The 16337-nt window shown below is 39.1% G+C and overlaps 1 protein-coding gene across 2 annotated transcripts in view; it reads left to right on the top strand.

The window, feature by feature from the left end:
- BTBD9 (BTB domain containing 9) overlaps positions 1 to 16337 on the top strand; it is a 369881-nt gene that overhangs the window by 6595 nt on the left and 346949 nt on the right. For both annotated transcript variants that reach the window (XM_068960690.1, XM_068960691.1), the window contains 2 exons: positions 6713 to 6932; positions 10034 to 10153. In XM_068960690.1, coding sequence (XP_068816791.1) covers positions 6713 to 6932; positions 10034 to 10153 — 340 coding nt within the window. The remainder of the gene's footprint in view (positions 1 to 6712; positions 6933 to 10033; positions 10154 to 16337) is intronic.

Raw genomic sequence — 16337 nt, 5'->3', positions numbered from 1 at the left:
TGATCAGCTGGTCAATATAGGTGTCAGACCTGGGTTACAATAGGCCCATGAAATTACCAAGAAAGGGGGTGACCAACCAGTTGAGGAGCATTCAGTTTCAAAATGATATACTGCTTATAAATGTTAAATTCTTCATTTTGGAATAATTCAGTGGGAGCTCAAGGAGGAGATTATTCAAATGCTTAGGAATCTTCTAACTTATAAACTTGAAAAATGACTAAGTAGCAGACTCTTTTTCTGATTTTTTCATTATATGAGTAGTAAAATTAATAATAGAAATACTGAGCATTTCACTTTCCTCTCAGATCCTAAAATATAGGTTAGTTATTTTCTAAGTAAATGTTATTCAGACATTCATTTTATTTTTTAAAAATCCAGTTTCTTCACTGTTTGGGGAAAAGAGGTCTAAAAATTCAGGACTGTTCCTGAGCTGATGATCTAGAAAGACAATTCTGCTTATTTTGAAATTATTGTTGAGGTTTGTTTGTTTCTTTGTTCTTCCCTGGGTATAGGTTCGGAGTCTTCAAGGACTTCCCATGAAACATTGAGAGGTTCTATCTTGGGGCTAGGGAATTAGTATCTAGGGGCACAAATACTAACTCGTTTTTTTTAGTTCATTAATATTGGTTACTGCATGGTTTAATGCTTATGGTTGCATATCAAATTAAAGCAATTTCCACCCACCCCTTCAAAAAAAAAGGATCCAAAGGATGTTTTTTTAAACTTACCAGTGATCTGTCTTTTTGAGAATGTGCTATAGATGTAGTTGTGTACATATATAATGATGAGCATCAGTCTATATATCTGCGGAAAGGAAATTAACTTTTTTTTTGGAAATTAACTTTCTAATTAATTTTTTTCCTTAGGATATTTAAACTACTTGTGCTCAGACCATTCCTTAATACTTAGTTTTGTCCTAGCTGTGGAGCTATTTCTTCCTTGAAAGTTAGTGCTTTTTCTCTTCCCACTGAGTTATTCTTTGTTTTGTGTATCTCAGGTTTTAGGCTTTGGGAAACAGAACAGTAATTTCTTGTTTCTTCATGCTTATAACAGATAGCACATCACAACTTCTGTCCTTAAGATGTTTTTTATTGGCAAGTCAATGTGCTTTCTTGGCCTGCTAATTTATGGTATTGGTTTGTGTTTGGGTGTGTGTCTGTTTAAATCTGTGCTGTAGGTACATGGTACCACACACCTATGCCCATAGTTTTCAATCACTAGACTGAGGGGGCTTGTCACTGTGAAACTATAATTGTTGCTTTTCTTGCCTACATTCCTATTCAGAGTGAGCTTCTTGAGGACTGTAATTATATTTTTCCTCCTGTCTTTTCCCAGCACCTAGCACAGTGTCTGAATCTAGACTTTTCCAAATAAATGAATGGCTGAATCCATCAGTTGTTTCTAAACTAGAATTTAAAATTTGTCTCATCTATCACATAAAGACAGTCATAAAAATGAACCTTTAATATTTTGAAAATTCTTTGACTCTGTTAGTATTGCCTTCCCAATTGTAGTTTTCAGTATCTTCATCTGTAAACTAGGGGGTTCCTGAGTCATCTACTGAGGTTCCTCCACAGATGCATTTCGTGTCTGATATGCACTCTTGTCTCCAATAGATGGTGCACTGCTGAAGGGCTGGAGGGCTGAGTCCAGCACAGTGAATAGCACCCAGAAAGCAGCTTAGGAATTTATTTTTTCCTTTAAATTAATTGGACAATGATCCCTTTCAGTTCTTGAGTGATTTTATTCTGTGATCTTTGTAAGTAACTTGCCTAGAGTTCGAGGGAAATCAATGCCTGAGCAAGAACCTAAGTGCTCATCTGACTCATGAGGCCAGTACTCCCTGACAGTCACCTGCTGCGTTATTTTCTGTTTCTGTTTGGTGTGTTTGAATATAAGTACTGTTAGATGTGAAGACAGGGCTGCAGGAAGTGTGGATAATGAGGAAGGTTAAGGTAAGGTGTGATCAGGAAAGTCATCTATAATGCTTCGCTTGCTGGCAGGGAGGGTCCATACATTTTTCAGGAAAGTCAAGTAGGGGAGTAGAGTGTGATTTAGGGGACAGAACTGGGTAAAGAGATTGCAGGGTGCAGAGAACTAAATGTGGATCCAAATGATCCATCAGGGGTTAACAGCCATCTCAGCCTAGATGCAACAGAGTTCAATAAAGGATGATTAAGAACATGAAGCAATTAAAGAAAAACACACAAGATAATTAACCTAGTACCATTCAGATTTTGGCACTGTGTAGCTAGGGGCTGGTCCTGCTCCATTTCTTCTTAGTTTTTCTTTCTAGTAATTGACTTTTTTCTGCTTAACTGTGGAACTTTAGAGTTTCATTTTCTTTCCTTATTATTTGTAAAATGCATCAAAAATTAGAAATGCAAAGAAAACGATTATTGTTGTCTACCACTTACTCCTTGGAAGAAAAGTTATGACAAACCTAGATAGCATATTCAAAAGCAGAGACATTACTTTGCCAACAAAGGTCCGTCTAGTCAAGGCTATGGTTTTTCCAGTGGTCATGTATGATGTGAGAGTTGGACTGTGAAGAAAGCTGAATGCTGAAGAATTGATGCTTTTGAACTGTGGTGTTGGAGAAAACTCTTGAGAGTCCCTTGGACTGCAAGGAGATCCAACCAGTCCATTCTAAAGGAGATCAGCCCTGGGATTTCTTTGGAAGGAATGATGCTAAAGCTGAAACTCCAGTACTTTGGCCACCTGATGCGAAGAGTTAACTCATTGGAAAAGACTCTGATGCTGGGAAGGACTGGGGGGCAGGAGGAAAAGGGGACGACAGAGGATGAGATGGTTGGATGGCATCACCGACTCGATGGACCTGAGCCTGAGTTTGAGTGAACTCCGGGAGATGGTGATGGACAAGGAGGCCTGGCGTGCTGCAATTCAGTTCAGTTCAGTTCAGTTGCTCAGTCATGTCCGACTCTGAACTGAACTGTCTTATTTAATCTCTACCACCCTATTTTTCTGAGAGCTCTTTTATCTACTGATAGGGAAATAATAGGCAGTAAGAGTATTTGTGGCTTGAATTATTTTGTTATGACTTGAACTTTTTTTGGTGATCATTTTCCCTTTTAAATTCATCATTTAACTATGGATTCTGGGGAAAAAAATTATTGGAGTTGTATTTTTAATCCTGTGAGATACTCAGCTTATAGTTACCATGAGAGAATTTCCATTTTTGTAAATGTCCCCAATTTTGAAGTGAAAGATACAGGGAATCTATATCAAGAACAGTTAGATAAGTTCTCAAGTCCTCCTGAAATAAACCTCAGAAGAGAACTTAGAATTGTGGTCGAAATTTTATTTCCAGTTTAGACATTCAGCTATGGCCACTCAAAACTCTTGTGCCTTATATGTTATTCTTTGCTTGATAAATTTTAGAAGTGAAAAGCTTATGTTTAGAGAAAATCAAAGGATAGCAGCAGGCTCTACATCTGAAGCTTGAGTGGCCCCTTTGTCTTGGTCTTGACTAGTGGTGGAAATAGATGGGGAAACAGTGGAAACAGTGTCAGACTTTATTTTTTGGGCTCCAAAAACACTGCAGATGGTGATTGCAGCCATGAAATTAAAAGACGCTTACTCCTTGGAAGAAAAGTTATGACCAACCTAGATAGCATATTCAAAACCAGAGACATTACTTTGCCGACTAAAGTCCATCTAGTCAAGGCTATGGTTTTTCCTATGGTCATGTATGGATGTGAGAGTTGGACTGTGAAGAAGGCTGAGCGCCAAAGAATTGATGATTTTGATCTGTGGTGTTGGAGAAGACTCTTGAGAGTCCCTTGGACTGCAAGGAGACCCAAGCAGTCCATTCTGAAGGAGATCAGCCGTGGGATTTCTTTGGAAGGAATGATGCTAAAGCTGAAACTCCAGTACTTTGGCCACCTGATGTGAAGAGTTGACTCATTGGAAAAGACTGTGATGCTGGGATGGATTGGGGGCAGGAGGAGAAGGGGATGACAGAGGATGAGATGGCTGGATGGCATCACTGACTCAATGGATGTGAGTCTGAGTGTACTCTAGGAGTTGGTGATGGACTGGGAGGCCTGGCGTGCTGTGATTCTTGGGGTCGCAAAGAGTCGAACACGACTGAGCGACTGAACTGAACTGAGTGGTGTCAGAGCTGGAGGATATGCTTCCAGTGGTCAGCAGCCGCAGACTTTGGACACCCACAGTAAGGGAACAGAAGTTTGTTTTCACCAAGTAATGACACATCAGTGATACCTGAAAATCACAAATTTGAAGGCTTTGTTTGCTTGCTTTATAAAATGCTTCATCTCAAGATTGGAGGCCTCAGCTTCTCTCTGTTTGGTTCACTGAGGGACCCCCAGTGTCTCACATGGTACAGAATGGGTCCTTAGTAAATGTTTTTTGACTAATTGAATGCTTATACTTATATAGTACTTTAGTATATATTTGCAGTATGATTTTTAGAGTAGCTCTGTGGGTGGGTTGGGTAAAATTTTTATTGGTTTTAGATGAGAAAACAGATTCAGAGAGACTAAGAGACCTCATCAGGGATAGTAAGTGGTAGAGCCTGAGTCTCAAACTTAGATTTTCTCATTTTAAGTCCAACTTAAAAAAAACAACAAAGTTTTATCAGACTGTTTCTTTCCTTTGGGACTAAGTAACCTTAGAAGGAAGAGCTAGCAAGGGTGGGGGGGGGGGGATATGGTCTTCCTGTGAGAAACCCTTTGTGATGGTAGTAGCAGGGCAGGGGCCCTGGTAAACAGACCACCTGTGTTCCAGTAACACCTCTGCTCCTTGCTGACTGTATAGCCTTGGACAACAAAGTCCACCTAACCCTTCTCTGCTCCACTTCCCCATGTGCGAAATGAATGTAATAGGAGTCCTACACTCAAAGGATTATTATGAGAACTAGATCAAAGGAATTGATAATGTTTGTTAGATAAATGAAAAATAAATATGAACACTATGTGTGATTTCCATGAGCTAATAGAACTTTTTTGTTGTTCAGTCATTAAGTTGTGTCCAACTCTTTGTGACCCCATGGATTGCAGCATACCAGGCTCCTCTGTCCTCCACTAATAGAATTTAGAAAGTTATAAACTGAAACTGTCTCTTGGACAGGGAGATCAAACTAGTCAATACTAAGGGAGTGCAACCCTGAATATTCACTGGAAGGACTGATGTTGAAGCTCTAGTATTTTGGTCATCTGATGCAAACAGATGACTCCTTGGAACAGTCCCTGATGCTGGGAAAGATTGAGGACAGAAGGAGAAGAGGGCATTTAGAGGATGAGATGACTGGATGGCAGCACCGATGCAATGAGCATGAACTTGGGCAAGCTCATGGTGAGGGACAGGGAGGCCTGGCATGCTGCAGTCCATGGGGTCACAGAGAGTCAGACACGACTGGGCAACTGAACAACAACAAACTGAAACTGAGCACATAAGCCTCTGGTGGTAAGAAGTTGATCATGACTAGGTTTTATTTTCATTTGGTTTGGTTTCTGAGTTGCCTTAGTCTTTTGCAGGTTAACTAAATTCAACCCAAACCCTATTTTTCAGGTGCATTTTTTATCAGCTGGAGCCACTCTCTTTACCTGTCTTCATTTGAAAAAAAAAGTTTTTAAATCTGCATTTTCCTAGAAATCTGCAATGATAAATTGCTCCTTTTCCCTAAGAGCCTAATTATAGCTCATACTTTCACCTAGTCAGATATATATATTCTGTGAGAATTCAGCATTTATTTATACCATCTGTAAACTTGGCCAGTGCTCTTATTGTGTGCTTTTATACACATGTTTTGTAAAAATAATGGCAGTTTTTTAGAGTTTAGTCTGTGCTTTGCAAAGATCTTCTCATTTAATTCTTAAAACACCTGTGGGATAGATGATGCCCTATTGAGAAACTGAAGTTCAGAGAATGTGACTTCCCCAAAGTGACACATCTGGTGAAAGATGGCAGCATTATTTAAACCCTGACTTTGAAGCTCAAGATCTTAACATCTATTTTATGTTGCCTCTTATCACTCCATGGAGAGAGTGTCAGTATTAGAATGTTAGTACCTGGAAGACAAGTTTCCAGATCTGTGAAGCAAAATTCACATAGAAAACTTCAGAGTCTTAGGAACAATTAACTCTTAGTACATCTAGTGTTGGAGAGGGGAAGAGGAGGGTTAGTTATAATCATAAGATTAATTTTGATGACGGACTGAATTTTTATTTTTGAAAGTATATCTTCTTTTAAACATAGTTTTGTTTTTTAAATAATTGATTCAGCACATCCTTGTATGACCAACAGCTCTGCTGTATTGGAAATTTTCTCTTTCTGTTTTGTCAGAAATTGAACCTATTTGCTTTGCTTTTATATTTTGTGCTCAGGTCCAGGTGGCAGGTATAGGTCATTTTACATGCTATTTTTATCAAGTAGATATTAAAGCTTCTAATAGAATGAATTCAGCAGAGCTGATTTGTTTGTCCTAGAACATAGTTTCTCCTAGTATTTACCACTTTTTCTTAGTCATAACTAGTCCCAGGCACTTAGTGGCTACGGTGGTGTCATTAAATTTCAACTTTGATGGTATCTTAAACCTCACAGACATTCCATATCTCCTGTCTCTTGTTAAATTAAATGCATATACTAGAATCAACTAGAATTTTAATCTTTTCCCTCCAAAATGGAAAATTTAACAGTAACCATTGTGCTTTTTCTATTTTTCACTTAGTACCAGAAGAAAACATTGCAACTATGAAGTATGGAGCCCAGGTTGTGAAAGGGGAGCTGAAATCTGCCTTATTAGATGGCGACACTCAGAACTATGATTTGGATCATGGATTTTCTAGGCACCCAATTGATGATGACTGTCGTTCTGGCATTGAGATTAAGCTAGGTCAGCCGTCCATTATCAATCATATACGGATCCTCCTGTGGGACCGAGATAGCCGGTAAGTCATTAGCGTGACTTGGAGAGAAACTGACATATTTGATTGAGATGGCCTAACTTTGTGGTCATCAGCTTTGGTTTTACAAATTTGATGTTTTATATCTTTGTCATCATTTTGCTGTTTCTCTTGAAGTTCAGTTTTAGGGGAGGAATTAAGTGCATTTCTTTAAAACAACATTTTTTGTTTCTTTTCTGCATATAAAAGTAATGAACATGTGTTTATTGTGGAAAACAGAAAATACAGAAAAGCACAAAGAAGAAAATAAAAATTACTAGTAATCTCACTGCCTATTATTAATCTTTGTACTAATCTAACTAGCATTTTTTTGTTATGCATAGTGATACAAACACACATAAACACACACAAAACAGAAACCTGTAAAACCACACATAGTTTTACAAAATAAAGATCAGGTATATACAAAAAGTAACTTCACTTTTTAATGAAAACATTGTGAATATTCTATGCTTTTAAAATGTTACTTAAATTTTTTTTTAGGGACTTCCCTGGTTTTCCAGTGGCTAGGACTCTGAGCTCCCAATGCAGGGGACCTGGGTACAGTCTCTGGTCAGGGAACTAGATCCCACATGTTGCCACTATAAGTTTGCATGCCACACTGAAGATCCTACATGCTGCAACAGAGATTGAAGATCCTGTTTGCTGCAGCTAAGATCCAGCGCAGCCAAAATAAATAAATAAATTAAAAAATTTTATTGAAGTATAGTTTATTTACAATATTGTTTTTAATTTCTGCTGTACAGCAAAGTGATTCAGTTATATATATATACACACATACACACACATATATTTTTTTTCATATTCTTTTCCATTACAGTTTATCATAGGATATTGACTATAATTCCCTGTACTATACAGTAGGTCCTTGTTTATCCATGTAAAATGTTACTTTTAATGATTGTTTGGTATTTTCCACCATTTGGGTTACCACTATTTATTTACTTGATTGATTACTTTTAGATATTAGAAAAACTTTAAAAATCTATTTTATACTATAGATAAAGAAAAAATTGTCTTTTAGTGTGGATAAATATCATTATCAAAACAAAATTGTGAAAAAGATTTGGTGGGGTCCAGCCTAGAAACTCACCAGTTTCAAAAGTTGACCTTTCTTTCTAGCCACTCTGGTTTTCACCCACTGTGGTGTCTGGGTTCAGCCATGATGGCAGAAGTACCAGAGCAGTAGGGTGACTAAGAACTGAACGGTCTCCCTCATTACTGCTTATCTTTAACCTAAACCCTACATACCCAGATACTGGTGTGCAGTCTCTGAGGCCCTACTCATGTTTTTTACGTCTAGGCAAGAAAGACTTAATAGTAAGGATGATGAAACCCTGCAGATCTTGCTGGTTAATTCATGTTTCTTGTTAGCACCACTGACCACCACACTGGGCTTTCAGGCCATTTGAACCAAGTGTGAGGGAAACTTTATGAAGGGAGAGCCAGCATTTCCCATGTGTGTGGATGTTGGAGGTTATCTTTTGGTTATCTGTGCCCTTTATATTAAGAATATATTTCCTGATATGTATCTTATTGGATATAATATGATGTTTATTTGGCAAAATGGAACACATTCATGTATTATTTCCATGAGTCTCTGATTAATAATAGTAGTAGGTACTGTTCTAGAAGTTTTACATATATTCATTCATTTAATTAATAATTAAATTAGTATAAAAATAATAGAAAAAGGTTAGCACATTTGAAGGTAGTTATCATCATTTCCAGGATGTTAAATATTTATAGGCCACTTTGTTTTAGTATGTGCGTTACATTCACAGGGGACTTTACCATGTACCAGTTGTTATCTCACAGAAGTTGTTATCATTCTAAGCAAAGGTGAAAAATTCAGAATCTTAAGCCAAAAAGATTCTGACATGTGTTGTAAAATTATATCCTACATTGCTGATAACCCAGAGAGGTTCAATAAAAGGTTATAACCAGTTTGAGACTGAGCGATAAAATGAATGGGAGTGAGGGGAGCAGAAAATGAGGGGATGACACCAAATAAGCTGAGCTTTTCTGGTCACAACTGTTGGTTGAAGGCTGACATTTATGGTCACCTAAATCTTCCGAGATTGTTCCCGTTGATATTACAGTACAAGTAATAACTGCATCTCAAATTTAAATTTGGCTTATGACAGGGGAATATAGATTTGTCCAGGATGGGACCAGCATGTAATGGTCCAGGGTAGCTGACCAGGGGAGGATGATAGGCTGTTTTCATTACTGGCAGATTATTAGCTGCCAGATTTTAAGTTGTATGGAAAAGAAACACGTAATATCTCTTCACCCATGTCATTTATTGTTCTGCAGGCTGTGTTTGTGTGTGGGATGGTAGGAGGCTGGGAGGGATCAGGAGATAAGCTGGCCTCAGTGAGGAAATGTTCAGAGTTGCCTTTCCTCCTGAGAGAGTAGGGCTGAGCACGCAGGCCGATGAAGGCAGAAGGAGAAAGCACCCTTCTCTATTTTCTGTCCTCTCTCTGTCATGGCTTTATTAATCTGCAAATATGGTGTGTGCAGGGCATCCTGGTTCTGTTATGCCTTCTATACCTGATAACATGCCAAGCACCATGCTAGACCCTGAATATATGCAGATAAATATGGCATGGTACATGTTCTTAAGCAACTTGAGACTTTCCCTGGTGGCTCAGCAATAAAGAATCTGCCTGCGATGCAGGAGACTCAAGTTCAGTCCCTTTGTCAGGAAGATCTTCTGAAGAAGGAAATGGCAACCCACTCCAGTATTCTTGCCTGGGAAATCCTATGGACAGCGGAGCCTGGTGAGCTACAGTCCATGAGTCACAAAAGAGTTGGACATGACTTGGTGACTAAGCAACATGTTCTTAAGCAGCTTGAGACCTAGTAAGGCAGACAGACACGCAAAGAGATAACTTCAATACATATTGTAAATGCTGTGTTAGGGAAATCTATACAAATTTCATCATCAGGGTTTGGTCATTGTTCAGAAAACCTAATTCATGAGTAGTATATTTTTTGTACCTTTTAACATTTTATTAAAATACCACTTGTTATTTTAATATGGTCCTTTTTTTTTCTGCCTTTTTCCTTTTGATTCATAGGTCTTATTCATACTTCATTGAAGTGTCAATGGATGAACTTGACTGGATCAGAGTGATTGATCATTCACAGTATTTGTGTCGTTCCTGGCAAAAGTTATATTTTCCAGCCCGTGTCTGCAGGTAGTTCTCATGGCTTATAAATGATACTGATGTTTGTCTAAAGAGATATGAATGTTGAGAAACAGATTTTGTTTTCTGTCTCATAGAAGAAAAGTTTTTCAGGGTATTAGCTACCAAATGCATTCCAACTAAAACACTTAGGAAAACCGTGGAAAATTAACATCTTAATATTTATAGTGTCCTGTGAAACTGTTTTGTACCATGTTTATGTAGTAGACCTGTAAATGGATAAGAAGGGACACTGAGATGTGGAAATGCTTTTTAAATTCCATGCTATACCTTGAAAGCAGAGCTATTGTTAGTGGGTGCGTTCTTTCCACAAAAGCCAAGAAAGATATTTTTGGAGGCTTCCCTGGCAGTCCTCAGGGCCAGGAGATTTTTGGATGCCTTCGTGTATGTTCTGAATATCTTTGTTCTTTTTCTAGGTCAGTGAATATCAGTGGGATTTGACAGAGCAGGTGTTTCTAAGTGGGGTTGTGTCTGGGGCAAAGGTGGCTGAGCTGGTGGGGTTCTAGACTCATACCCTCCCTTCAACCAGAGCACCTTAAGTATTATTGTTGTTATATATTTTAGCTCCATGTAAGTTTGTTTTTTTAAAAAGTATTGATAAACTATTCTAATGTTTCATATTCTTACTTTAGGTATGAGCCATTTTTAAAGCTTTCTTTCTGAAATTCTGTAAAACCAGGATGAATGATGAATTGAGGAATTGGGAAAAGCGGTTAAAGACCCCTGAAATTCTGTTGTTGTTGTTTTTTTCTGTTGTGCTTTTCCCCTTGGAAATTGCCCTTCAGATATCACCCTAACTCAAGAGATCAAAGGCGGAAAGTGATTGGCTTATTTAGTTAGGTGTGACAAGAAGAGAAGGGAAGGGATATGGTGGGTATAAGCCAGGGAGCATGTGGAGCAGGCCTCCTTACCCCCAACCCTAACTCCCCTCCACACTCTTACTCATGTTCCCGACTGACATCCAGTGTGGCTGAGTTGGGGCAGATGGGGCTGCCCCACAGCATTTACTCTCTTGGTCAGAAGATACCCTTATACTTATTTAACGCATGATCTAACAGCATCAGGCTGAATTCTTACTCCCACCACAGGAACACCACAAAACCTTTCAGCCTCTGGTACTGTAACAAATGTTGCCTACATGTTTTTTTTTTTCTTAATGGGTATGACCAGACACATTATTGTTACCCAAGAATCCTCTTGTGTGGAAATGAAGAAAATCAATTTCATTTCCCCAAAGAGGAAGTAAAGTGTCTCAGGTCTGGCAGTTGCTCTTTTATCAGAGGGGTTTTGAATGTATTAAAATGAGAGGGACAAGAAATTGAGTGAAGATTCTGTGTCTCAGAACTGCCTAGGGATACTTTGAGAGTGACAGAGGTGCCCCGAAGTGGAGGACAGGATTGAGTCTGCATCAACTCACATTATTATGGTTGTATCAGGTTAAAAAATAAGCAGTGTAACAACCAGAATGTCTGATGTGATCCAAAGGACTCTGAGTTTGTATTTAATTTGAAACCCTAGAAACATGACTCCCAGGACGAATTGCTGTACCTGTGATAGCAGCTGGGACAAAGGCATGTGCTTTACTCACCTGAAAACTCCTGCCTTGAGGAGGGAGACATGTGCCCTCAGTCATGATCCGTGGCTTTTAGAAAATGTCATTCTCTTGTTCACTAATGGGCATTATTTATACTCCCTTTTCCTTATTTTGTCTCTTCTTTGTGGCCTTGCCTTTGTTTTGGTTTTGTGTGCTATAGAGCCTGGCTGTATTCGCGATGCTAATTTTTGTCCTGTTATAGCCACCTCCCGATGCTGGTAGAGAAAACCTGAGCAAAGGTGGTGTTAGAGATAGTGATAACAAGAAAAGGAGGGAGTCCTGTATGCATTTTAGTGAGAAAAATATTTTAATATTTATAACCACTTTAACTTATTATATATTTTTAAAATATTTATTTATTTGGCTGTGCCGAGTCTTGGTTGCAGCACATGGGATCTTTAGTTGCAGCATGTGGGATCCAAGTCCCTGAGCAGGGATCAAACCTGGGCCCCCTGCATTGGGAATGCAGAATCTTAGCCGGTGGAAGAAGTCCCCTAACTTATATTACTTAATACATTCCATCATAAGCTTTGCCTTTTGTGATAGTTTGGAATTTTGGTAGTATTTTAAAATGAACTTAGTGAGCCCCTATTGATTATCCAAAGATGCCTTGTGCTTGGTGTTTCTTATCTTCACAATCATTTATTGACTACCTAACTTCACAATCATTTATTGTTCTTGCCTGGAGAATCCCGGGGACAGAGGAGCCTGGTAGGAGGCTGTCTCTGGGGTCGCACAGAGTCGGACATGACTGAACTGACTTAGCAGCAGCAGCAGCAGCAAGCAATGTTCTAAATACACTTCTTCCAGAGACTTTACTGGGCACATATACATTCTTTCTTTAGCACGTAAGTGTTCAGTTTGCATTATGTTAGTTAATTTGCACATTTGTATGTCACCTTTGTTCTTCAGCATCTTTTACATGTTTGTCTTATTTCTGATACCAAATTATAAGCTCTTGGGAGTAAGGACTATGGATTCTAATCTTTTAGTATTCTTGTATGGTATTCAGGCTATGTAGGTATGCAGTAGGTACTCTGTAAATGCTAGCACGAGTTTGGGGTCAAGGCACTGACCAGGTAATGACGAGATTAATTCAATATTAATATGTATATATTTTCATTGGTGTTTTCTACCCATGTCTTTGTTAAAATGTATATCTGTGCTGGAAAACTTTGAATTGGTAAATGCTATGACAGCAATGTAGGGAAGTGGTCTGCTCTTTCTTTCTGGGCCCTTTTCAGGAATGCATGGTTGGGTTAAGTGGACTGCTCAATGTAGCCAAAAGCTTAGACTAAGCACAGTCCTGCTAGCCCCCAGCTGGAGATGAAGAAAAGTGACTTGTCAGTTCTCGTAGTTTTCCATAGGGTTCAGTTCAGTTCAGTTGCTCAGTTGTGTCTGACTCTTTGTGACCCCATGGACTGCAGCACTCCAGGCTTCCCTGTCTTTCACCAACCCTCAGAGCTTGCTCAAACTCATGTCCATCAAGTCGGTGATGCCATCCAACCATCTCATCCTCTGTTGTCCCCTTCTCCTTCTGCCTTCAATCTTGCCCAGCATCAGGGTCTTTTCCAATGAGTCAGCTCTTCGCATCAGGTGGCCAAAGTATTGGAATTTCAGCTTCAACATTGGTCCTTCCAATGAAACTCGGGACTGGTCTCCTTTAGGATGGACTGGTTAGATCTCCTTGCAGTTCAAGGGACTCTCAAGAGTCTTCTCCAACACCACAGTTCAAAAGCATCAATTCTTCAGCGCTCAGCTTTCTTCACAGTCCAACTCTCACATCCATACATGACCACTGGAAAAACCATAGCCTAGACTAGACAGACCTTTGTTGCCAAAGTAATGTCTCTGCTTTTTAATATGCTGTCTAAGTTTGTCATAGCTTTTCTTCCTAGGAGCAAGTGTCTTTTAATTTCATGGCTACAGTCACCATCTGCATTGATTCTGGAGCCCCAAAAAAGTCAGTCACTGTTTCCACTGTTTCCCCATCTATTTGCCATGAAGTGATGGGACCAGATACCATGATCTTAGTTTTTGAATGTTGAATTTTAAGCCAACTTTTTCACTCTCCTCTTTCATTTTCATCAAGAGGCTCTTTTAGTTTCTCTTCACTTTCTGCCATAAGGGTGGTATCATCTGCCTATCTGAGGTTATTGATATTTTTCCCAACAATCTTGATTTTATCTTGTGCTTCATCCAGCCCAGCATTTCACATGATGTACTCTGCATATAAGTTAAATAAGCAGGGTGACAATATACAGCCTTGATGTACTACTTTCCTGATCTGGAACCAGTCCATTGTTCCATGTCCGGTTCTAACTGTTGCTTCTTGACCTGCATACAGATTTCTCAGGAGGCAGGTATGGTGGTCTGGTATTCCCATCTCTTTAAGAATTTTCCACAGTTTGTTGTGATCCACACTGTCAAAAGCTTTGGCATAGTCAATAAAGCAGAAGTATATGTTTTTCTGGAATTCTCTTGCTTTTTCTATGATCCAGCAGGTGTTGCCAATTTGATGTCTGGCTCCTCTGCCTTTTCTAAATCCAGCTTGAGCATCTGGAAGTTCTCGGTTCACATACTATCATTACTTTGCTAGCATGTGAGATAAGTGCAATTGTGCAGTAGTTTGAACATTCTTTGGCATTGCCTTTCTTTGGGATTGGAATGAAAACTGACCTTTTCCAGTCCTGTGGCCACTGCTGAGTTTTCCAAATTTGCTGGCATATTGAGTGCAGCACTGTAACAGCATCATCTTTTAGGATTTGAAATAGCTCAGCTGGAATTCCATCACCTCCACCTGCTTTGTTTGCAGTGATGCTTCCTAAGGCCCACTTGACCTCTTACTCCAGGATGTCTGGCTCTAGGTGGGTGATCACACCATCGTGGTTATCTGGGTCATGAAGATCTTTTTTGTGTAGTTCTGTGTACTTTTGCCACCTCTTCTTAACATTTTCTGCTTCTGTTAGGTCCATACCATTTCTGTCTTTTATTGTGCCCATCTTTGCATGCAATTTTACCTGATATCTCTAATTTTCTTAAAGAGATCTCTAGTCTTTTCCATTCTATTTTTTTCCTCTGTTTCTTTGCACTGATCGCTGAGGAAGGCTTTGTTATCTCTCCTTGCTATTCATTGGAACTCTCCATTCAGATGGATATATCTTTCTTTTTCTCCTTTGCCTTTTGCTTCTCTTTTTCTCTCAGCTATTTATAAGGCCTCCTCAGACAACCTTTTGCCTTTTTGCATCTTTTTTTCCTTGGAGATGGTTATGATCACACCCTCCTGTACCATGTCATGAACCTCCGTCCATAGTTCTTCAGGCACTCTTATCTGTTTTATATGGTACTCAGAACCATCTTCTATCTTATCAGCTTTGTCTTTTTCAGGAAAAGACAATTTCTGCCATACCCATAAATTTCCCTACCTTTGCATTGTCTTCTTGGCTTCCTAGGAAACTCTCTTCAAGCCCTTGCATAGAGTTTTTAGATGGTGGAGCCTGGAACTGAACAAAAAACACTAATAAGAAGTGGAAATACTGAGTGCCCTGGAGATGCTTTAAAAATTTTTTTCTGGCTATTTCTCAACATGGTGCTAGTATATTGGCAGCTGTGTAATGTTGCTGAAATATGAGAAGACTTGAAAACATGGATGTGAATGTGTGTAGAGGTAGCCTGCATGTGGCTGGTAGCTAGAATTACTAGAGCCATTTTGGGGTAAAACCTGAGAGTTGAAGGAGAAGAATAGTTGGCTTGAAAGCCAAGTTCTTAACAATGTACCTGTTGAAAGAGGAAAGGAAAGAATGGGTGGCAGATAGGTTTATTGCTGGTGCTGATTAGAGAAGTGAGAGGAGAATGCAGAGGAGCCAGAAAGGGTATTGAACAGGGTGCAACCTGACAGTTCAGAACATGACAGGAGGGTTGAACCCAGTTAACACTAAACTGGGCTTCTTTCTTCCTTCCCTTTTGTTTTTAACTATCAAAATGGAAATGTCATTTTATGACATTTTAATTATTAAATTATAATATACTGTTAGTTGCTCAGTTGTGCCTGATTCTTTGCAACCCCATTGACTGTAGCCCACCAGGCTACTCTGCCCGTGGAATTCTTTAGGCAAGAATACTGGAGTAGGTAGCCATCCCCTTCTCTTTGACCTTCCTGCCCCAGGGATCGAACCTGCGTCTCTTGCAGGTGGATTCTTTACTGTCTGAGCCACCAGAGAAGCCCAAATTATAGTATAGTATACATTTCAAGTATTGATGAAGCCTGCCCTCTGATAAGGCTGTACTCAGTTTCTACCAATAGCACATAAAAATGCCCCGTCTCTGAGCCCTCACCAATGCAAGCATTGTCAACATTTGCCAATGTGATTTAAGATTTGTAAAAAAATTGCCTTATTTTAATTTGGATTACCTTTATCATCAGTGAAGTAGGATATCTTATAGTACTTGACATTGATTATTTCTCATTTATGAAAAGCCTATTTTTGTCTTCTGTATATTTTTCTTCCAGTGTAATTATCTTTCTGTTTTTGGCTTGTGAGAACTTTATGTTGATACATACATCTTGATATATATGTATAA

This window comes from Capricornis sumatraensis, chromosome 22 (genome assembly GCF_032405125.1).
Source record: "Capricornis sumatraensis isolate serow.1 chromosome 22, serow.2, whole genome shotgun sequence".
In the NCBI taxonomy this organism is placed as follows: domain Eukaryota; kingdom Metazoa; phylum Chordata; class Mammalia; order Artiodactyla; family Bovidae; genus Capricornis; species Capricornis sumatraensis.
This window is presented reverse-complemented; position numbering and strand designations above follow the sequence as displayed.